Genomic DNA, 20,274 nt, shown 5'->3' with positions numbered 1-20,274 from the left:
GGGCTCCTGGTCCTCAGTGCCCCGAGGCTGACAAGCCCTGGTGTCTCAGTCCAGACTGTCCTCGTGTGCTGAGCCCACACACTAAGCTCCCCGTGGTCATCTCCCTTTCTGCATCTTGCACACAACGGTCCCTCACAAACCTGTGCCGGGACCCTCCGTCCTCACCACAGTTCGCCACCGCTGGGAACCACGGGTTCTGGACACTGCCCAACTCAGTCCCTCATCGCGCACACTCCTTGCCTCTGAGATGCCAGTCTTCCCCTCTATCCACAACGGGTCCCAAGGCATGCCTGGGTTCCACCTACACCCTGCCATCGCCCTGCCACAGCCTTAGTCCGGCCCCATTCTGCCGCCAGGGTCACCGTGCTCCCCCTCCAGCACGGTCTGCCACCAGCACCCCTGCACCAGGCCACTGGGTCTGTTCGGGGTTTCTTTAATGTTTCTTTTTTGGGGCTCCTGGGTGGCTCAAGTCAGCGAAGCGTCCGACTTCGGCCCAGTTCACCATCTCACGGTTCGTGAGTTCGAGCCCCGTGTCGGTCTCTCTGCTGTCAGCGCGGGGCCTGCTTCAGACTCTGTACCCCTCTCTCTGCCCCTCCCCTACGGGTCCTCTCTCTCCAAATACGTAAACTTAAAAAAAAAAAAAAGTTTATTTTTGAGAGAGAGCGGGGTGGGGGGTGGCAACGGGGGGTCAGAAGTGGGCCCACACTGACAGTAGTGAGCCTGACGCGGGGCTTGACTCCCAAACCGCAAGATCATGACCAGAGCCGAAGTTGGTCGCTCAACCAACTGAGCCACCCAGGTGCCCCCCGGGATGAGGTTCAGAGTGCCCCTCCCCCCACCTTCCGGAGGCAGGTCCGAGCTTCTCACCCGGCCTGCGATGGCTTGCTGGATTTGGCTCTGCCTTTCCCCTCCCGCTCATCCCTTCTGCTCCCGCCCTCCCATCCCTTCCACCCCAGCAGCAGCTCACATGGCTGTGACTGTTGTGACTGTGACACGTTACCGCTTTGAAAGCCTGCTTGAAGGGAGGCCTCCTCGACCGGCGCGCTCTCCGCAGGCGCCAGTTTAGGCAGCAAGCATCCCCCACTCGCCCACCTCCGACCTAGCTCTCATGACCTAGACTCGCACGTCCACATGCCCACCTATCCTGGCACGCCGCATGCACTTACACGTGACTCCACCGGTCCTTGAGAGCCGGCCGACAAGGAGACCTGTATTTACTCCCTGCGGAATGCACAGCACCAGGCCCAGGGCCGCTACAGGGCAAGTGCCCGGCCACAGTCATTCTACGCAACACGAGGTCGAGGGCCTCAAGCTGTGACTACCTGAAGACTGGTCCCTTCACTTTCCGGCCCAGGACCCGGGTGTGCCTTTCCCAGAAGGATCTGGGGGGGGGGGGGGGGGAGGGGGGAGCAGAGGCAGGCTGGCCCCTCCTACAGTGGCTCCCCCCAGGGTGTCAGAGGAGGTGAGGCAGGGCGGACACTGGTGCAGATGGAACCTTCAGAACTTAAAGGGCCGCTCATCTGGCTAGAAAGCGGCAGGAGGGTATGGTCCGTTCACAGGGCAAAGGGGACGGGAGCGGAGGCTGAGGCTGGGGACAGAACACGCACAAAGACCAGGCTTCAGTCGCTCAGTCTGGGTCCCTGCACCCTCTGCAGCAGTGAGTGTGGGCCTGGGAAACTCGGCCCGGAGGGAGCTGGCAGGGAGAGTGTGAGGAGACCCCAGCTCACACCCCCTGAACCCGAACCCGGCTTTCCCCCAGAGCCTCTCAGGCTCCCAGCATCAGCCCCAGTACCGGCTGGCGGCTGACCTACTTGGCCTATGGGAGAAGCCCGCTGCCGCCAACCGGGGGTTCAGGGCTTGAGGTGCCCCTCTGCGGCAAGCCGGGCCCACCACTTGTCAGGCTCCAGCACAGAGGCTGACAGGCGGCCACCGCCAAGGGCAGCGGGAGCAAGACGGTCCTGCAGGGAAGGGACACACAGAGGCTCTGGCCAGCAGACACGCGGGCCGATGTCATCCACTGCCCAGGTTCGGCCTTGTTTGTTGTCAACACGGACCGGTGACAGGGAAGCGGAGTTGACTTCTGCAGCTGCCAGCAAGCGGCTCCCTATACGCGATGGGGCTAAACCCCAGCTTTCTGTGGCCGGAGGAGAGCGGGGCCCAGTCCCAGCAGAGGCTTCTCGGCCCGGTGACGAGGTACGGGCTGCAGCGGCTCCATCACCGAAGAGGGAAGGGTTGAGAGGATGTTAGGGGGGTGCCCTGGTGGCCGGGCGGTGGGCCGGGCCTGGCCACATGGGAGTGCCAGGTGCCCTGGGCAGTGGGCATGAAGAGGCCACATGCTCGGACACTGCCGGAGTCAGTTTTATTATAGCAGAGGGGCCCCGGGGGACTGAAGGGCCGAGGCACCCCCTGCCCCCAGCAGCAGGGCGCGCCACCCCGCCCCTCCCTGCACCCGCTCCCGGGGTGTGTCAGCCCCAACTGTAGAAATAAATTTTCTGCCAGGTGGGCAAGTAATCCATGAGCGGCCCTGCAATGAGAGAGAGTTCGGGGCTGAGAGCCAGACTCCAGCCTGACTCTGCTCTACCTGAGGCCTGTCTCGGCCACTGCTGCCCCAATACAGCTGCCCACAGCTGCCCAGCCAGGAGCCCAACTGACTCTCCCACCTGTCAGCCCATAAGGAGGCAGCATCGCGGTGATCCCCGTCCCCTTTAACAAAGATTCTCAGGCTCAGAGAAGCCATATGGCTTGTCCAGCTATGGATGGCGACAGCCTGTCTGCTGAGGTACGAGCTCCAGTCTAGTGGGCTTCAGCCTGGCCATAGAATCCCCACTCAGAGAAGCCAGTGTCACATCGCTCCAGGATGCTGAGGCAGGACTAAGGCTGACAGCCCAATGTGGCCTGACGCTCCTCCCACGACAGGACGCCCTCTTCCAGCCACCCCTGAGGCTCTACAGGCCAGCCTGGCTCACGCCCAGGAGCTGTCACCCACCCAATCCGACCTCTGGGCTCTCTCTCCTGTCAAGAATCAGATTGCAAGGAGATAAAGAGAAAACAGTCAGGGATGCGGGCCACTCACAAGATCTGTGATACCCAGTCATCACCATCCCACCATCCCACACTTACTCGCGACCAGGCCAACGCCCGGGACATGGTCTGTCAGTAGCTGGAGAAGGAAGTGGATCCTTGCCCTGCAAAGAGAAGATAAACAAGGCGCAGGCTGAGGAGGGGGTCTGGGTGCCTGCAGACCCCGACACAAAAGGATGAGAGCTCTGGGCCACAGGCCTGGGCCGCCCACAGCTCAGCGGCAGACGGGTGGCATATTCCCAGCACCCCACAGACACCGCCTCCCACCCCTCTCTCTCCCTCGTCTTGCCCTTCCTTCTCCTGAGCCCACAAACACTCATGGAGCCCCAAGCAGGGACAGAGATGGCCCAGAGGGAAGGACAGTCCCACCCTGCCTTCGAGAAGCCCCCAGTAAGCCAGAAGAGCTGAGCCACACTGAAACCTCACAGGCCCACGCTGAGAGTGACCAGGCCCCAACGGGGCATGCAGTCTGAGGGGGGCACACTCAGAGGAAGGGACAAGGGCCGAAGCCCTATTTTTTAAGAGACAGGGCTTCCCCACAGGAGAACCTGGGGTGAGGCGATGGTGTTGGGGATGATAATAAGAAATGATAAGGGGCGCCTGGGTGGCTCAGTCGGTTAAACGTCCGACTTCGGCTCAGGTCATGATCTCGCGGTTTGTGAGTTCGAGCCCCGCATCGGGCTCTGTGCTGACAGCTCGAAGCCTGGAGCCTGCTTTGGATTCTGTGTCTCCCTCTCTCTCTGCCCCTCCCCTGCTTGCGTTCTGCCTCTCTCTCCTTCAAGAATAAATAAACACTTAAAAAAAAAAAAAGAAAGAAAAGAAAAAGAAGTGATAAGATTCCCGGCACTCACTAAGTGCTTACTATATACCGGGCATAAGTTTCTAGACCTTTCTCAGTCTGGGCCACTGCTGTGAGGGTGCGAGGCTGGTCTGGTCTCTGCAGGAATGCATGCCACACTAGAGGCACGCAGCCTGGGGAGCCCCCTCTGCCGTCACTGTTGCCCCAAAATGCCTCGGTTCCTGGGGGGCTATGCTTTCTCTGCAAAGTGCAGACCATCTGGGAGCGGGGGAGGGGGAGGGGGGAGGTCACACGGTCCACGTAAGTCTCTGGAATATTTCTCTAGAGCAAGGAATACGACTTGGCTTTAGAACCTCGTGAGCTTCCAAACTTATCTGAAAACAGCAATTGCCAGGCCAAGCTATTTTCGCCAAGGTGGTATTAAGTTTGGCCCAAACCTGCTTCCTGTTGCCTCAAAAACACACCAAGCCAAACCAGAGCCGGAGGTTGTGGGGCCATAATGTTAAATGTAATTCTAGTTACTATTTCAGTCTTCCTTGTTAAGATGTAGACAGAGGGGGTCTGGGGAGCCTCCGGTCCGTCTCATGGCCCCAGTCGTTGTACAGGGGCCTCGGATCTCAGTGTGACCTGGGGCAGTCGCCTGGCAGGCCCTGGGGAGCGTGGCCCCAAGCCACCCCCTACTTGCTGCCAGGGAGCCCTGTGTCCAGCTGAGGACGCTCACAGGTGACGGCACAGAGGCTGGGCGAGGTAGGGGCAGGCTAAGAGACAGCATGGAGGTGGCACCCGGATCTGCCACTGGCCAGCTGCGCGGCTCTGTTTCAGGTGCCCGGCTTCTTTGAATCTCAAAGGCTTCTTCTGACAAGTGGGGATCCAAACTACTCAACCATCGCGCCCACACCCGCCACCATCCCAGTGGCCCTGCCCTTGGCGTGCTAACACCCCTTAACTCCTGCACGCTTGGGCTGATGGCTCTGAGGCAGGGCTGGGCGGGCCGGCATCTGATGAGGAACTGGCCGCACCCAGGACGGCACACAGCGGGTGCTCGCTCTGGATGGAGGACGGAGGGAGGAGGGGAGAAGACGTGCTCGGGGGTTGGGACACCAGTGCCCTGCTGCCCTCCCCTCCACGCGGCCGAGGGTGGGCCTTGCCACTTGCGGTGGCCGGTCCTCACTCGGAGAAGCGGTCATAGAACGGGGAGCGCAGCAGGTAGTAGAGCAGCAAGATGGTCCGGCGCCGCAGCTCCAGCCGCTCCCTCCGGGTCAGGCCCTTCCTGTCACTCAGGAGGCTCAGGCTGGGGGCAGGAGGGGACACGGTCAGGGGCAGCAAGAGAAGCAGACGGCTCGGGTGAGGACAGGCCTGCAGCCCAGAGCCCGGCAGAGGGAGCGGGGCCCCCAGGAGGGCCCAGGCTCACCTGGTCACATCCACGACACCAGACAGGAGCCAGGGCGTCCACGACCGCTGACCCCACAGGCCCAGGCTGAGCACTGACGGCCAAGGTGTCAAGGACGTCTCCAGCGCGTGGCCCGCCCGCCCACTCCCCATCCAGCCCACCCCGCAGCGCCGGCCAGCCCCGTGCTAAGGATACGGTGCAGCAGGGGCCGGGCGATATACAAGGACTCTGCGATGGTCTCTTGCAGCCCCAGCGGGGTGGGGGGGACACTCAGCTCCTCGTGCTGCCGCTGCTGTCGTCCCTCCCGCTGCTGGGGGGCTCCCCAGTGCCTCGAGTGCAGGGACGGAGCTAGAACACAGGGGGAGCAGATGAGCAGTCAGGCCCAGGCTGACCTGGGCACTGAGGTTCCCAGTCCAGCTACATCCTACACTTACTGTTCTGGAGGGTTCGTACCACTCGGTTTGACCGCTTCCCAACGTATGACTGCTCCTGGCTGCCGAGGCTCGGGTCACAATCTAGCACGGACAGACAGAAGGCCGTACTGTCAGAGGGACGTGTTTCCAGGAGGGCATGCAAAGAACAGGTGCACAGTGAAGGCTCGCGGGCTAAGGGGAGAACGGATGAGCGCGGATAAGCGTGTACTAAGGCCGTGGCTGAGGCAAGGACACCGTAGCCAGGCACTGCAGCTCAACATTCTCCCTGGCCTGGGGGAAAGGTCAGCATCACCCGTGGCAGGCGAGCCAGCCAAGAACCCAGGCTTCCCAGGGACTAAAGCGGCCCAACCACAATTGTGGGGACCGCAGCACCAGAACGACCATGTCTTCTCAGTCCGTGGCTTTCAGTAGGACCACAAGGAGAAGCAAAGAGCTGTCCCCACTCAAGGCCAGGAGAGTCAGGCCTGGAGGCCAACCGGTGAGGAGTCCAAAGCCCTGAAGGGACAGATCTGCCAGGTACCCTGCCTCATGAAGCTGTGCCTGTTGATAGATAGAACGAGGCCCAAAGACATGGTTGGCAGGACCTCTGTCTCCTACTCAAGCCGTCCCCTGTTCCTGCTGCCCACCAAAAAGAAGGAGGACTCTGGCGCCAGAAGCCCTGAGTTCAAGTTCTGATTCTGCCCCTAGCCTAACCTTTCTTCTTTTCCTCTGTACAATACAGGGTGACGAGAGCAAACTGAGCTGATAGGGACAGATGTGCTCCATAAACAGACAACACTCGGGGTGCCTGGGTGGCTCAGTTCGTTGGGCGACTGACTTCGGCTCAGGTCACGATCTCACAGTTTGTGAGTTCGAGCCCCGCGTCGGGCTCTGTGCTAACGGCTCAGAGCCTGGAGCCTACTTGGGATTCTGTGTCTCCCCCTCTCTCTACCCCTCCCCTGCTCATGCTCTGATGCTCTGTGTCTGTCTCTCAATAATAAACAAACGTTAAACAAATTTCGTTTTAAACAGACAACACTCCACTCATGCTGGCCGGTTCTAAACCCACAAATTAATCCCGTGTCCCAGGCCACTCCAGAGCATGGAAGCACCTTACCCGGGGAATGTGCCTGGGTCTCCCTGTCCAGCGGAATGATGGGGGGTGAGGTCTGGAGGCCAGCCTTGAACCAGATCAGCAGGAACATCCGTAGGACAGCCCTAGGTTGGGAGTATGGCAGGGCTGCGGGGGAGGTGGCTAGCCGGCAGGGGGTCAGGGGTGCTCTGCTGAACCCCATACGAACCGCTGGCCTGAGACGCCCCCACCCAGGCCCTGCCCTCCTCAGTCCCGACATACTTGGCCAGCTGGATGAGGGCAATGACGAGCCACCGGCCCACTTCACCCCACACCTTGGCGGCCCCCATCTCCATGAACACCTCCACGCACTCGAGCACACTCAGCCACGTCAGCAGCTTCTGCTGGGTCAGCGACTGCAGGAACCCCAGGCCAAGAGGTCAGGGAGGGGCCCCAATCCCAGGCCCTCCCCCTAGAGGATTCCTCTGACAGGAGATACGGATTTTCCCCTAAGGCTGCACACGTAGGCCTGCGTTCTCCACGGGAGACAGGCTACCCTATGTCTCTGGAACTCAGAGAGGGGGACGCTAACAGCTCGACCCTGCGCCTTACCAGACGGCTTAAAGCTCATACTCTGAGACCAAAACACCTGCCACCCACGCGGGCTGGTTGTTACCACTTTACTCCCAAATCCCGACGCTTCCCGCCCTCGGCTCCTGACAGAATCCTCACCACAGGCAACTTTTTCCGCAGCTCCTTCCGCAGGATCCCGTCATTGAGCAGCACAAGCAGGTTAGAGGCGGAATACACTGAGGGGTAGAGCGCAGCCTTGAGGGGCTGGTGTGGCAGCCTCCAGGCCCTCCCCTTCTCTCCAGAGCCGCAGGGCTCACCTGTCACCTGCTGGGCTCCACCAACCACACACTCTGTGGAAACCAACCTGCCTCCCCACCCACCTCCTCAGAGCTCCACACTCCCCAGTATGACCTCGTGGGGGCGGTTGGCACAAGAAAGGATAGTTTGATCTCGTGACAAACCCTGCTGGAGAGCACTGGTCATCCAGCCGCCTAGAACTGCCCATCGCTCTCAGCAGCCACGGATGTGTGGTCTCACCTCCTGGCCTTAGTTCTCTGCAGCCCGTCCCTGAAAGTCTGCTCCACCTCTACCGTTCACTACCTCCAGTGCTCCCTGGGCAAACACTACTGAGGCAGTTACAGCCTGGGGATCCTAGAATGTGGGAAATCCTGGTTCTGGGATCATCAGTAGCCGTTCCCTAACCTCACTGCCTTTCTGTTCCCTTAACTGGACACTGAGAGCGGTAGCGGTACCCACCTCATAAGACTATAGGGGAGGGATTAACTGGGCAAAGGCAGGAAAAGTGCTTGGGCCAGCCGCCTGACCAGTCAAGGTCCCCAGATTTGTCTCTCGACTATGGGGACATGGAGGGCCCAAGACGGTGAACGCTGGACCTCTGTCCGATTCAGTCACAGCACAGGACGATGTAATGGAAAACCTAGGGGTGGTCACCTCTCTCGGAAGCCCCGCCGCCCCCCACCCTCCCCAGAGCCCCGCTCACCCAGCTCTGACAGCTCATGCGAATCCGCGAAGCGACCTGGGGAGAAGGCACAGGAGGCGACGGTAAGGGTTTGACTCAGCCTGCGGCTTCGGGCCCTGGACGTCCCCTCCCTATGCCCTATGGGAACCTGAAAGGAACTTCTCGAGCACAGCGACCATCACCCTGACTCCGAAGGGACGGGGCTAGTGGGGTCAGAGCCTCGAAGGGATCGGGCATAGATAGGTCAGGGTGGCACCTGCCAGCAGGTAACTGAGGCCCCGCACTGCCGTCTCCAGCTGGGCCGTGGCGGCCGGGTGGCGAGTCACGTACTCCTGGTAGCGGAGGCTCAGAAGCCGCAGTTTCTCCATCCTGCCCTCGGAACCGACAGACTCACGCACCGACAGTACGACTGGCTGCAGCGCCCTGCTTCCTGCGCCCTCCTTCCTGCTTCCGGTCCTAGGCCCGCCTCTTGGTTGCTTAACTTCCGCGGGCCCGAAGGATGTTGACGTGAAGGGCCATTGGGACTACCCTTCACCCCATTTCTTAAATCACCTCCCACTAGAATAGCGCTTAGCAACGGAGGGCCTAAACCTGCCCTCCCTGATCCTTCAGGTCATTGGTTAACACACTCTCCGCCCCCGACCCACCCAACAAGTTGGGGCCCGGTTCTTCCGCCTTCCGGGTGGGCTGCCCTCGCGCCTGCGCAGTTAGCAGTTCCAGGAAGGCTCCCGCGGTAGTCTTAGCAGTTCATTCTAGAGAATGGACCAGGACCCTGGAGTCTTTCCAATAGAACGCCGAGAGGCTCGAGCTGGAGGACCGGATTTTAAAGGGCTGGGAGGTAGCTCGCAAAAGGAACTTCCATCAGACTTGGGAGGCGCGGGGAGAGTCTTGGCAGGTGCGCGTTTGACCAGTTGCCTCGTCTGCCGTCCTCCCCGAGGTAGTGCGGGGGAAACTGAGGCAAGGAAGAGTACAGCCTTCCACGCAGTCTGGATTCCCTGGTCAGCACTGTTAGTGCTGGGCTTCGGCCACAGCTCCCGCATCGACTGTGCGGACCTTCACTCCCATCTTCGCAGAGAAAACTGTTTCGGACTTCTGCTATTGGCTCGGGGTGACCTGATCGAGTGTTTCCCTTTTCTGGATCTCGAGTTTCCCCATCTGTAAAATGGTTTAAGGAAAGACTTGGTCCTTGAACTCAGGCGCAATCTCAGAGCTCTTTTCGGCCCTCGGATGCACCTCCCGGTCCTCAGCTGCTCCCCAAGGGATGGGGGAGACTCCTGGGAATCTCCTCCCAAATGGGGCAGCCTCCCAGAAAGGGGCTGTGATGGGAGAGGAGCGGCCAGAGGTTGATGCTCTGGGGAGGCCGCCACTAATTGGCTGTGGGGAAGGGGGCGGGGCATGGGTGGGGTCGCGCTGCTGAGCCCTTGGGGACCTGGCCAGTCCTTTTACCCTGAGAGTAGTAATACAGTGTTTTACCCAATTCCCTCTGCCGGTTATTATCTGCAGGCGAGGAAAGGATCTACTTAAGAATGCCGAGTCACATTTGAATCTTGGTCTAGTCTGACCACAGAATCTAGGCGGTTTAAGCAACACACCTCACTTGCCCTCCTTTCGCTACCCCCTCCCTCCCCCTCCTCCCCAGCTTAGTTTTTTTCTATATCAAGTGGGGAATCATAGCTGCCCTCCCGACTCATGCCAAGCAACGATGACTCGGGGAGATGTGTCCAGGGGCCTCAGGAGAGGCTAAAGGTCTTGGAGAACGGAGGGGGTCGTGGGCATTCTCAACATTTCTCACCACCTCCTGGGAGCCAGGCTCACTCATACACCACTTCTCCTGGCAACCTGGCCAGCTCGGTATGAGCTCTTTTTCACAGATGGGGAATTAGAGACCCAAGTAGGGAAAAGGACTTTGTCCCAGGTCACGTGGCATGGCATTGGCCAAATGGACCGCCATGTGTGCCTCCCACTGCACTGTCCTCTCCCCTGCTGCCCATAGCCCAGGAAGGGTGGTGCATCGAGACCACTTGGTCTTGACTCAAATTGGCAGCTGGGTTTAAAACTAGGACTCAGGCTACTCAGTATGGGGCTCTTTCTCCCTGCACCCCACCATCTTAATGAACTTGTTCCCCCAACCTCACCAGTGGGCACTCCTCCAGTCTCTCCCTCAGCAGCTGTGGAGAGAGAGTGTGGAGTGTGTGAGGTTCCTTTGATACTCCCAGGGCTGATGGTCCTGTGGTTCTGGGGAGGAACAAAGTGTGGAGAACAGAGCCACTGCCTCCCCCGGACAGAATGAAGGGCACTGGGGCTGGCGCCTGTTTCTCTTCCTTCCCTTCAGGACTGGGAGGGGCGCATGGGCTCAGCCAGTTGCTGCCTGAATTTCCTCTCCAGATCGCTGCCCGATTAGATCCCAGAAACAAAGAGTGGCCGTGAGTGCAGGAGCCACCCAGGACAGCCCCTCCCTGCTGGGTCCCTGCCTGGAATTGGTCACCTGGTTGGGCTGGAAGGGCCTCTGGGCAAGTTGGGCCAGAACCTCCCTCCCTCTAGTCTGCCCTGAGCCACAGGAGAAGAGAGCTAGACTAGTCTAACAAGTACAGAGGAAGACACTGAGGCCCAGAGAGGGGGCCTGACTAGGCTAAGGTCACACAGCAAAGTCTTGGGCAGAGATGGGCCAAACTACGTCTCAGGCCTAGAAGACCAGTAACCTTTCATATGCCCATACCTGTCTCCCATGCCCCCTGGATGTCCCAGAACAACCTCTTGGAGGCCTGGCAAGCATCTCATCAGACAGGTTTCTCTGAACGGTAAGGTTAAGAGAGGGGTGCGGCCAGCACTGTGAATAGCCACAGTAAGTTCTACAGCCCCAGGTCCCCCACAAGCTCCCTGGACAGGCCCTGACTGTGTGCTCTACCCTCTCCCTCACATTTATACCGTCCCCCCACCTCCTGCCGCCCGCCCTGTGGCTACTGAGGGTGTTGGGGAGGGATTTGCCCAACCCCACTCCTGCTCGTGTGGAGGCTCAAAGCTTCAGACGCCAGAATGGCCCCTGCATCCCTGCATCTCCTCTTAATTGCCAGATGTGCAGGGAGCCACCATAAGTCTCCATGGCAACCACCGCCCCTGGCCTCCAAAACTGGACCTTCCTGGAAGACCCTCATCTCTCAGAGAAAGGCCTCTTGGAGGAGGAGACTTGAGGGGTCTCAGCCTGGGCTGCTTTCCACAGCTTCTTTGGGGGTTAGGGTCTCTCAGCCCTCACTTTTTATAGGTGAAGTTGGGCTAAAGGACCTGTGTCACGGAGAGGCCTGATGCCTCCCATCCACTATCCCCATGAGCAGCCTTCTTCCAGGGGGGCGACCGGCTATACACAAGTCAGCAAGGTCAGTTTTATAGGAATAAAATAAACCAAGGGATGTAGAGGAGGAGCCGGCCTTGTGCGAATCTGGCAGAATGCAGGCAGAAGGAATATCAAGGGCAAGACCTCAGGCAGGAAACCCTTAGAGAAGAGTAGCAGGAAACTTTGCCTTCGGGGAAGAGCCTGGAAGGGACCTGGGAAAGGGGTGGGAGAGTGTTCTAACAGGTCACTTCAATTCTCAGACGAGAAGAATGCGTGTGTGTCACAGGCTGGGGGTAGGGGTGACTGAGAAGAGGCTTGTCAAACCTCAGCACGGGGCCTGGCGCGCAGAATAAACGCTCAGTCCACCGTGGTGGTTCAGGGGGCCAGGCTGCGGCCTGCTGTGGGGTGCAAGGTGGGGCATAATTAGAAATCCAGCCCCAGCCCCGGTTCACAATGCGCGGGTCTAGGCAGTGGTGGGGGTTCCTGGCATCGGTGAGGCCCCTTGCCAGCTCCTGGGCAGGAGTAGACCTGGAGGTGGCTTTGTCTGGGCCGCGCCGCCAGAACTGCGGGGGGGGGGGGGGGGGGGGAGGGTGGAAAGCCCGGGAGCAGGAAGAAAAGCTGGAGCTCCAGGTGCTCCGCGGCTCCCGGGCAGGTCTCTGCCAGCCCGGCCTCTAGTCCCCAGAGCAGGTGTCCCTGACCCTCGAGGCCCCGCATTCCACTTCTTCCTCCTCACCCCCGCCGTCCCTTTGATCCGGGGCCGGGGGTCACGGGCCCCTCCCAACGGTGGGAGGTTAAGGGGAAGAGATGGGGCCCCAGAGCTGGGAAGAGGGGGATGGGCTCAGGGCAGGTAGCGGGGACTAGGCCTTCCTGGGTGGCTGCCCCGGCTCCCTCCAGCCATCCGGCTCGTTCCCAGGGCTGGGGGAGCCGTTGGATGCCGAGGCAGGGGCGGGGCCAGGTCCCCAGGGGTCTCCCCGCCCCTACGGGCTCCGCGGAGCAGAGGTGAAACCTGAACCTAGGTTGGGGGCGGGGCTGGCTCCTGCTCCTCACGGGGCTGGCCTGCGCCTCCACCCCCTTTTCCTCCAGCCGGCTTCTGGAAGGGGAAAGTCTGGGTCCCCGAGCGCCTGGAGCAGGTGAGGTGGCGACTCAGTGCGGGAGGGAGGATCGGGCAGCCGTCGGGCCCCGCCGCCCGAGGCTGATCCTCCTGCCTCCCTCCCGGGTCCGCAGGGACCGCGATGGAGCCCGCAGCCCGGGGTCGCTCCCCGCCCTGAGCGCCCCCGCAGGCGGCCATGCTGCCCCGAGGGCGCCCCCGGGCGCTGGGGGCCGCGGCGCTGCTGCTCCTGCTGCTTCTGATCGGATTTTTCCTGTTCGGCGGGGACCTGGAGTGTAAGCGCGGCGAGCGAGGAGGCGAGCGGGGGAGGGGGGGGGGCGGGGGGGCCCCGGGATCCTTCCTCTGTCCGCTGACGCCACGTGTCCCTCCAGACGAGAGACCGCGGGGAGCTGCTGCCCTCGACGGAGACCCGCCGGCGGGCCGCGGGGGCCACAACCTCTCGGACTGCGTCCCGCCGCGGCCGCTGCCGCCCAAGTGCGAGGTAGGCGCGCGCGGCCCCTGGCGGCGGGAATCTCCGGGGCTCCGCGCCCCAGCCGGGCCACCCGGGCACCTGTGGGAATCACGACACCTGGCGTGGGCCCAGACACTGACCACCCAGCCGGGGACGACGCGTCCCCGGGCTCCCGCCTCGGTTTCTCCATTTGTGAAATAGAGGTGAACTCCTACTCCACATCCCCCCACCCCATTCTTCCTTAGCTCTTGTTGCCGGGTGGGGCTACACTACCCTAGGCCAGGCCAGGCCAGTCGTGGGCTCTCACCTTCGAGTGGGGGAGGGGCTGCTGCCCACCTCTGCGCCTCCTCCCCAGCTCTTGCACGTGGCCATCGTGTGCGCGGGACATAACTCCAGCCGAGACCTCAACACCCTGGTGAAATCTGTGCTCTTCTACAGGTATAACCAGCTGTCAGGGTGGGGGTGGGGAGGCAGGAGTGGGGGGAACAAAGTCTTGGGCAGGATCTCAGAGCTCCAGTTCCCCCATCTGCGCCACAGGGACAGTGGTCCCTTCCTCCCTTGAAGGTGGTTCTAAAGAATATCCTAAGCCCGGTATGGACCGGCTCTTTGCAGAAGTTAGTGCTGCCGCTTCTGAGCCCCTCCAGTGGGTCTTGTCCCATGTTCTCCCTTCTCGGGCCTATCAGCTTTCCTCACTTGTCCTTCCCCAAGGAAAAATCCACTGCATTTCCATTTGGTGACTGATGCTGTGGCCAGGAACATTCTGGAGATGCTCTTCCACACGTGGATGGTGCCTGCTGTCGGGGTCAGCTTCTATGACTTGGAAGAGCTCAAGGCAGGAGCCCTGGCCCTTCTGCACTCCTTTCTGGCTGCGCACAGCCCTTTCCTCCCTCCCAGGGCATCGGGGTGAGGGTGTGGGGGAAAGGTTAGAGCTGCCTGGGACCCCCCCCCCCCCCGCCCCCGTCCCATCACACCTACAGAAGCTCAAATCCCTCACCCCTCCTGGGTGCGTTCTGACACTCACAGGCCCTTCTCTGCCAGGTTCATGCCCTGTCCTTCCCCCCCCTCCGCAGCCCCAGGTCTCCTGGATCCCCAACAAGCACTACTCTGGCCTGTATGGCCTAATGAAGCTAGTGCTGCCCGGTGCCCTGCCCCCTGACCTGGCCCGTGTCATTGTGCTGGACACAGATGTCACCTTCGCCTCTGATATCGCAGAGCTCTGGGCGCTCTTTGCTCACTTTTCTGGTGAGAGGTCTGGGACCCAGCCCCAGCCAGCCCCCCTCCCTGGCCTGTCCAGGCCCCGCTGTGGCCTAGCCCTGAGCCGAGGTCCTGTGGCAGCCTCAGGCAGCTGCCTCGTGCCCTCCCCTCCCAGACAAGCAAGTGATCGGTCTTGTGGAGAACCAGAGCGACTGGTACCTGGGCAACCTCTGGAGGAATCACAGGCCCTGGCCTGCCTTGGGCCGGGGATTTAACACAGGTGGGACAGTGGTGGTGGGAGGCAGGAGGGGTGGCCACTTGTCCTCAGGCCCCAGGAACTGGGCAGGGCACAGAATGCTAGGAACACCCCCCCCCCCCCCCCCCCCCGCCAGGAAGAATAGTGCTGTGGAAAGAACATTGGGAGAAGAGCCAGAAAACAGTTCCGACCATGGCTGTTTGTGTTGGATGACTTTGGCCAAGCCACTTGGTCCCTCTGGGCCTCAGTTTTCTCATCCATTAAATGGGGATGATTTTATCAGCCCTGGGATCACTGAGCGTGAGAAGATGGCTGTGGAGGTGCTCCGTAAGCTGTGCAGCGCGTCCCCTTTACCCCCAAGAGGAATGATTATTGACCGAGGTGGTCCACGCTATGTCTGAACAGACAGAAAAAACCAATGGGTCAAAAAATAAACATTCAAAAGACGCCTTCATGACCCCTGGAGCCAGGAGCTGGATTAGCCCAGGTGGGCATGACAGCCTTTCCCCTGGGCAGGTGTGATCCTCCTGCGGCTGGACAGGCTCCGGCAGGCCGGCTGGGGGCAGATGTGGAAGCTGACCGCCACTCGCGAGCTCCTCACCCTGCCCGCCACCTCACTGGCAGACCAGGTCTGTGGGAGCTTTTGAAAGGGGGGGTGGGTGGGGCAGGCTCTGGGCCGGGACGTGATGGCTGTCTCCGCCCAGGACATCTTCAATGCCGTAATCAAGGAGCACCCGGGCTTGGTGCAGCCCCTGCCCTGCGTCTGGAACGTTCAGCTGTCAGACCACACGCTGGCTGAGCGCTGCTACTCAGAGGCATCTGATCTCAAGGTGAATGGGGTGGGGGCTGAGCGGTGGGCTCCTGTTCCCTGCTCCTAGCCCCGCAACAAAACCCTCTTGGGCTCCAGGTGATCCACTGGAACTCACCAAAGAAGCTGCGTGTGAAGAACAAGCACGTGGAATACTTCCGAAACCTCTACCTGACCTTCCTGGAGTATGACGGGAACCTGCTGCGGAGAGAGCTCTTCGGGTGCCCCAGCCCGCCCCCTCCGGGGACCGAGCAGGTGAGAGGGAGCCGCCTTCCCTTGCCTTGGGGAGGCTCTGCCCCTCTCTGCTCTGGGGGGACCTGGCCTTGCCTGGGGACCTATCCTCCTGCCCCAGCCCCGGTCCTTCTCTCCCCTCAATGTCCCCAGTTGCAGCGGGCCCTGGCACAACTGGACGAGGAAGATGCCTGCTTTGAGTTCCGGCAGCAACAGCTCACCGTGCACCGGGTGCACATCTCCTTCCTGCCCCATGAGCCGCTGCCTCCCCGGCCCCACGACGTCACCCTGGTGGCCCAGCTCTCCATGGACCGGTGAGAGTGCCAAGGACCGCACCAGGGAGCAAGGCCTGGGAATTTCCAGAAACCTCCTCCAGAGAGGACGGTTTCAGTGGGTGGAGGGGAGAGCTCTCGTTGCCTGGTGCTTGAGGAGTTCCCGGATTTGGAGACACTGGCTGTGGTTAAGAGCTTGGGTTTTGGGGATCGTGTAGGTGCCTGGAAATGCCTGGAAATGCCCTCTGTAGCTGTGGGACCACGGGCAAGTCTTGGTATCTCTGGCCTTTGGTGTTCTTGTTCTGTGAGAAAGGACCCACCTTGTGGGGTAGTTGTGAAGATTAAGACCAGCTTAAAGAGCACTGGGAAGGTGCTTAATAAGTCACTTGAAGGGGGTGTTTGCAGCGGCTGACCTGGGGGGGGGGCGGTGTTTCCAGCCGTCCTTGGGCTGACCACCCCCCTTGTCCCAGGCTGCAGATGCTGGAAGCCCTGTGCAGACACTGGCCAGGCCCCATGAGCCTGGCCTTGTACCTCACAGATGCAGAGGCCCAGCAGTTCCTGCGTTTCGTCGAGGCCTCGGCAGTGCTCTCCGCCCGGCAGGACGTGGCCTACCACGTGGTGTATCGTGAGGGTCCCCTCTACCCTGTCAACCAGCTTCGTAACGTGGCCTTGGCCCAAGCCCTCACGCCTTACGTCTTCCTCAGCGACATTGACTTTCTGCCTGCTTATTCCCTCTACGACTACCTCAGGTGGGCCTGAGGAGGGAGGGAGAGGGACGGTGTATGGGTGGGTGTGGATGGCGGGGGGGGGGGGGTACCCGCAGGACCCCGGGCAAGTATGTCGTCACCCGGGAGACGTCTGGGCCTCAGTTTCCTCCGTAAGATGGGGTTTGTATTGGGGCAGGGGGGCCACCTCGTTTCTCTGGGCTGCCGTAGGAGAGCGCGGGAGGCTGGGGCCCGCTTCCCATGGCAGCTCCATTTCCGTCCGTCTCCTGCGGGGCGTCTGGGCGAGCCAGCTTTGGGGCCTGCGGCTAAGAAAAGGAAGGGAATCGCTGGGCCCAGAGGCTTCCCTCTTCTCTGTTCATGGGTGCTCCCCCGACAGGGCCTCCATCGAGCAGCTGAAGCTGGACAGTGAGCGCAAAGTGGCCCTGGTGGTGCCAGCATTCGAGACCCTGCACTACCGCTTCAGCTTCCCCAGTTCCAAGGCCGAACTGCTGGCCTTGCTGGACTCGGGCTCTCTCTACACCTTCAGGTGGGAGAGGCCACTGCTCTGCTCGGCTCCGTTCTCCCCACCCCTACCCCCCCACACCGCTCCCCCTACCCCCTCACCCCCTCACTGAGGTTTCAGCTTGGTTCTCTGCCCTCTCCTGCTCCGCAGGTACCACGAGTGGCCCCGGGGCCACGCGCCCACAGACTATGCCCGCTGGCGAGAGGCTCAGACCCCGTACCGTGTGCAGTGGGCAGCTGACTATGAGCCCTACGTGGTGGTGCCTCGTGACTGTCCCCGCTACGACCCCCGATTTGTGGGGTTCGGCTGGAACAAGGTGGCCCACATCGTGGAGCTGGATGCACAGGTGAGGGCGTGCCTTGCTGCCTCTGGTTTCAATTTGAATGCCTCCAGGCCCAGGGAGCTCACTACGCCTCAGCGCGGCAAGCGCGCCATTAGGCAGTACTGTTAGAAATTCCACCTTTGGGTAGAACTCAAATCGTCTGCCCTTCGACCCTTCCTTTGGCTGTAAGGGGCTATTGAATAAGCCTGCCCCCCCCAATCCCCCAGAGCTGTAATCTTGCCCTCAGCCCAGAATGTCCATCTGCCTCCCACCCCTGCAGGAATATGAGCTCCTGGTGCTGCCCGAGGCCTTCACCATCCACCTGCCACATGCCCCGAGCCTCGACATCTCTCGCTTCCGCTCCAGCCCCGCCTATCGTGACTGCCTCCAGGCCCTGAAGGACGAGTTCCACCAGGACTTGTCCCGTCACTATGGGGCTGCTGCCCTCAAATACCTCACTGCCCTGCAGCAACCCCCAGGCCCCGCCTGACCCCCCCAGGCTGGGCCTGCAGCGGCTCACCCCTGCCCACCCCCACCCCCCCCCCCACGACCTTGGCTTTCACATGCTCCCTGCAGACACCGGAGCGGCCTTGCCACCCATCCCACCCTCCCTGCTATTTAAATTATTGAAGGTCTCAGTGGAAAGGGCTTCAGTTGGAGCACCTGTGGGGTGGGTCCTGGGGGCCTCCCCGTGCTGCTATGGCTGGGGTCTAGTCTCACTCTGCCCCAGTGGTTTGGGGGCTGGTTCCCCTAGCTTCATCTGTACATCTCTTTTTCGTAATTAAAAGTTTTTAAAGCCCTTTTGCACGTTCCTTCTGGTTTGGGGGCATGAGGGTGTGGGTCAGCCGGGAAGGTGCGGAGTCTCCCTGGAGTCGCAGTGGGGCCCGGACCCTCCCCCGGAGGCCCACCCTCCCCTGCCCCAGACCCAACACCATGAGGCTGAGAGACTTTATTTGGCTTTATTTAGTAAAATGTTAAAATAAATAAATACAAATTGATCAGCTGCTCTGGATCCCCCCCCACCCCCTCAAAACAAAAATGAAACAAACAAAAACAAAAACTTTGAAGCACAAAACTCCAAATACAAGTTCTACCAAGACTGAAATCACAAAGGGCGTGGACAAGAGACAGGATTGGGGGCTGGCTGGCTCTTTTCTGCTCGGAGCTTGCTGACCTCTGGCTGCCCATCCTGTCCTGCCTGACTGCAGCTTACCCTGGGCTGAGGACCCAACGACACAGAGGTGCAGGGGCCAGAGACTGCTGTGGGGGATGGCGGAGTCCTCAGGGAGGAAGGGCTTCTGGGAGGGGGGAGCAAAGTGGAATTTGTGAGCCCTGCCCTTCCTCTACGAGGGCTATTTTTAAGAGTTCCACCCTGGCTCTCTGGAGGGGGCGACCCCCAGCTTCCTCCCCTTCACTGTTGCCAGAGGGCCAGAGGAATCTTCTCAGGGGCCGCCCCCTCCCTTGGAGAGGAGCTGGCACTGAGGACGGCTGTAAGTCAAGGTGAAAATGGGTCTCCTGTTTCCTGCCAAGGGTGCCCAGCTGAGGGGTGGGGGTGAGGCCCACAGTCATTTACGCAGAGCAGAGTTGCCCCCATCCAGCGGAAGCCGTGGAATCTGGAGAACTCAGGGCCTGGAAAACACCTGGGCCCACCGTCCATCCTACTACCCAGAAGAGCCTTTTACCCCTGGGGTAAAAGTCTCCTAAATTAAGCCCTTTGGATAAATAAGAAAGACCACACCCCAAAAGGGAGTGAAGGGAGGAAACCGCGTAGAGGTTGGGAGCGAGAGCCCAGAGGGGCTCCACTGGTCCCAAGAGGAAGTATCAGAGATGGCCGGAGGGGCAGCTGTACACGCAGACTGGGTGAGCTGGACACAGTCACCCTCCTTTACGGGGAGAGGCCTGGGGGCGGCAGTTAGTTGTGCCCGTTCGTGCTGCCTGTTGAGCCTGAGCCAAGAAGAAGCAGGGACAGGCAGGCCCTGCAGGGCAACCGGGCACTCGGACGGTGCCAGCTGGGGGCTGCGGCCGCCGTGTGGCAGCCCCACACAGGGATGGCCCCACCAGGGGCTGCCCCCAGCCCGGCTGCCCCCAAGGGCCCGATAAGGAAGGGAGAAACAGAACTCTGGATGAGCTCAGCAGAGGGGAGACAAGACCCAGCAGGCCCCATGAAAGAAGAAGGCCCCGCGGGCGGCATTGGCAAGACTGGGAGGTGGGAAATGACAGCAACATGACCTCACTGCCTCCGGGGTGCAGTGCCCATGCCACCGGACTGGCCAGGGCCAACGGCTCGAGGGCAGCCTCCTCCCAGTCCCAGACCAGCCACTCCCTGGCCCCTGAAGTGATTGCAAAGCCAGCTGGTCTGAGATGTGTCTTGTGAGCAGCTAGACCCGGTCATGGGGAACGAGCGGCAGAGGGAAGGAGAAAAGAGGGAAGTGGAGACAGCCCAAGTGAGGCAGTCATGACCGTGTGTCTCAGGTCGTCACAAGCGCCCACAGGTCTGGGGGACACAGAGAAGGTCTTCTCTTGGCAGGACAATAAAGGAAAAGGAGATGGGGTGACCAGGGCCTTTTGATGGCAGTAAGTAGAGTTTTGGAATTTGAGTCTAGAATGTGGGTTTGGGGGCAGGGTTGCATTTTGTACTCTACACTAACAGCTCCTAGCCGCACTTAGGAAGAATCCATACCCCGACCCCGGACGAGGCGAGAGTGTGAGTACTCACAACAGGCAAAATACTGGTCGATTCCTAGCTCTACCCTCACCCCTGTCCCCCCTG

General features: G+C 60.9%; 2 protein-coding genes across 8 annotated transcripts; one reads left to right on the top strand and one right to left on the bottom strand.

Moving 5' to 3' along the window:
- Positions 1-2,334: 2,334 nt before the first annotated feature.
- PEX16 (peroxisomal biogenesis factor 16) lies at positions 2,335-9,645 on the bottom strand. 4 transcript variants are annotated; one of them, XM_060606508.3, is made up of 11 exons: positions 8,638-9,634; positions 8,329-8,364; positions 7,488-7,564; positions 7,038-7,171; positions 6,801-6,901; positions 5,705-5,875; positions 5,466-5,618; positions 5,292-5,364; positions 5,052-5,171; positions 3,121-3,185; positions 2,335-2,524 (listed from the first exon to the last, which is right to left on the bottom strand). In XM_060606508.3, exons 4-11 carry the CDS (start codon positions 7,109-7,111, stop codon positions 2,466-2,468), a joined length of 816 nt encoding a protein of 271 aa, XP_060462491.1. In that variant the 5' UTR covers positions 7,112-7,171; positions 7,488-7,564; positions 8,329-8,364; positions 8,638-9,634; the 3' UTR covers positions 2,335-2,465. The 4 variants fall into 4 exon arrangements, with proteins under 4 accessions (XP_060462491.1, XP_060462488.1, XP_060462489.1 ...); XM_060606505.3 differs by having other exon boundaries at positions 8,564-9,633; XM_060606506.3 differs by having other exon boundaries at positions 5,705-5,785; positions 8,564-9,622.
- A 2,611-nt stretch (positions 9,646-12,256) lies between these two features.
- Positions 12,257-18,564, top strand: LARGE2 (LARGE xylosyl- and glucuronyltransferase 2). Of its 4 annotated transcripts, none has more exons than XM_078433406.2 (15): positions 12,257-12,418; positions 12,719-12,765; positions 12,860-13,224; positions 13,550-13,632; positions 13,903-14,026; positions 14,265-14,436; positions 14,564-14,668; positions 15,161-15,273; positions 15,349-15,474; positions 15,552-15,707; positions 15,837-15,997; positions 16,426-16,704; positions 17,057-17,206; positions 17,333-17,528; positions 17,785-18,564. In XM_078433406.2, the coding sequence occupies exons 3-15, from the start codon at positions 12,922-12,924 to the stop codon at positions 17,992-17,994; spliced, it is 2,178 nt and encodes a 725-aa protein (XP_078289532.1). In that variant the 5' UTR covers positions 12,257-12,418; positions 12,719-12,765; positions 12,860-12,921; the 3' UTR covers positions 17,995-18,564. The 4 variants fall into 4 exon arrangements, with proteins under 4 accessions (XP_078289532.1, XP_081646407.1, XP_078289534.1 ...); XM_078433408.2 differs by lacking the exon at positions 12,257-12,418 and having other exon boundaries at positions 12,456-12,765; positions 12,860-13,018; positions 13,115-13,224; positions 13,903-13,996; XM_078433407.2 differs by lacking the exon at positions 12,257-12,418 and having other exon boundaries at positions 12,457-12,765; positions 12,860-13,018; positions 13,115-13,224.
- The last annotated feature ends 1,710 nt before the right edge of the window (positions 18,565-20,274 follow it).

Source organism: Panthera onca, chromosome D1 (genome assembly GCF_046562875.1).
Source record: "Panthera onca isolate mPanOnc1 chromosome D1, mPanOnc1 haplotype 2, whole genome shotgun sequence".
In the NCBI taxonomy this organism is placed as follows: domain Eukaryota; kingdom Metazoa; phylum Chordata; class Mammalia; order Carnivora; family Felidae; genus Panthera; species Panthera onca.
Note: the sequence above shows the minus strand (reverse complement) of the source record. Positions and strands in the feature narration are given on the sequence as shown.

Bases quoted from the DNA above. Each gene is read 5' to 3' on its own strand.
- PEX16 (XM_060606505.3), bottom strand. From the start codon at position 8,675: ATGGAGAAACTGCGGCTTCTGAGCCTCCGCTACCAGGAGTACGTGACT. The intron at 6,902-7,037 runs GTATGTCGGGAC...CTCCCAACCTAG, and splicing joins GCCCTCATCCAGCTGGCCAA to GGCTGTCCTACGGATGTTCC. The intron at 5,172-5,291 runs GTGAGCCTGGGC...TCCTGCCCCCAG, and splicing joins GGTGTCGTGGATGTGACCAG to CCTGAGCCTCCTGAGTGACA.
- LARGE2 (XM_078433406.2), top strand. From the start codon at position 12,922: ATGCTGCCCCGAGGGCGCCCCCGGGCGCTGGGGGCCGCGGCGCTGCTG. The intron at 13,225-13,549 runs GTAGGCGCGCGC...CCTCCTCCCCAG, and splicing joins CGCTGCCGCCCAAGTGCGAG to CTCTTGCACGTGGCCATCGT. The intron at 16,705-17,056 runs GTGGGCCTGAGG...CTCCCCCGACAG, and splicing joins TCCCTCTACGACTACCTCAG to GGCCTCCATCGAGCAGCTGA.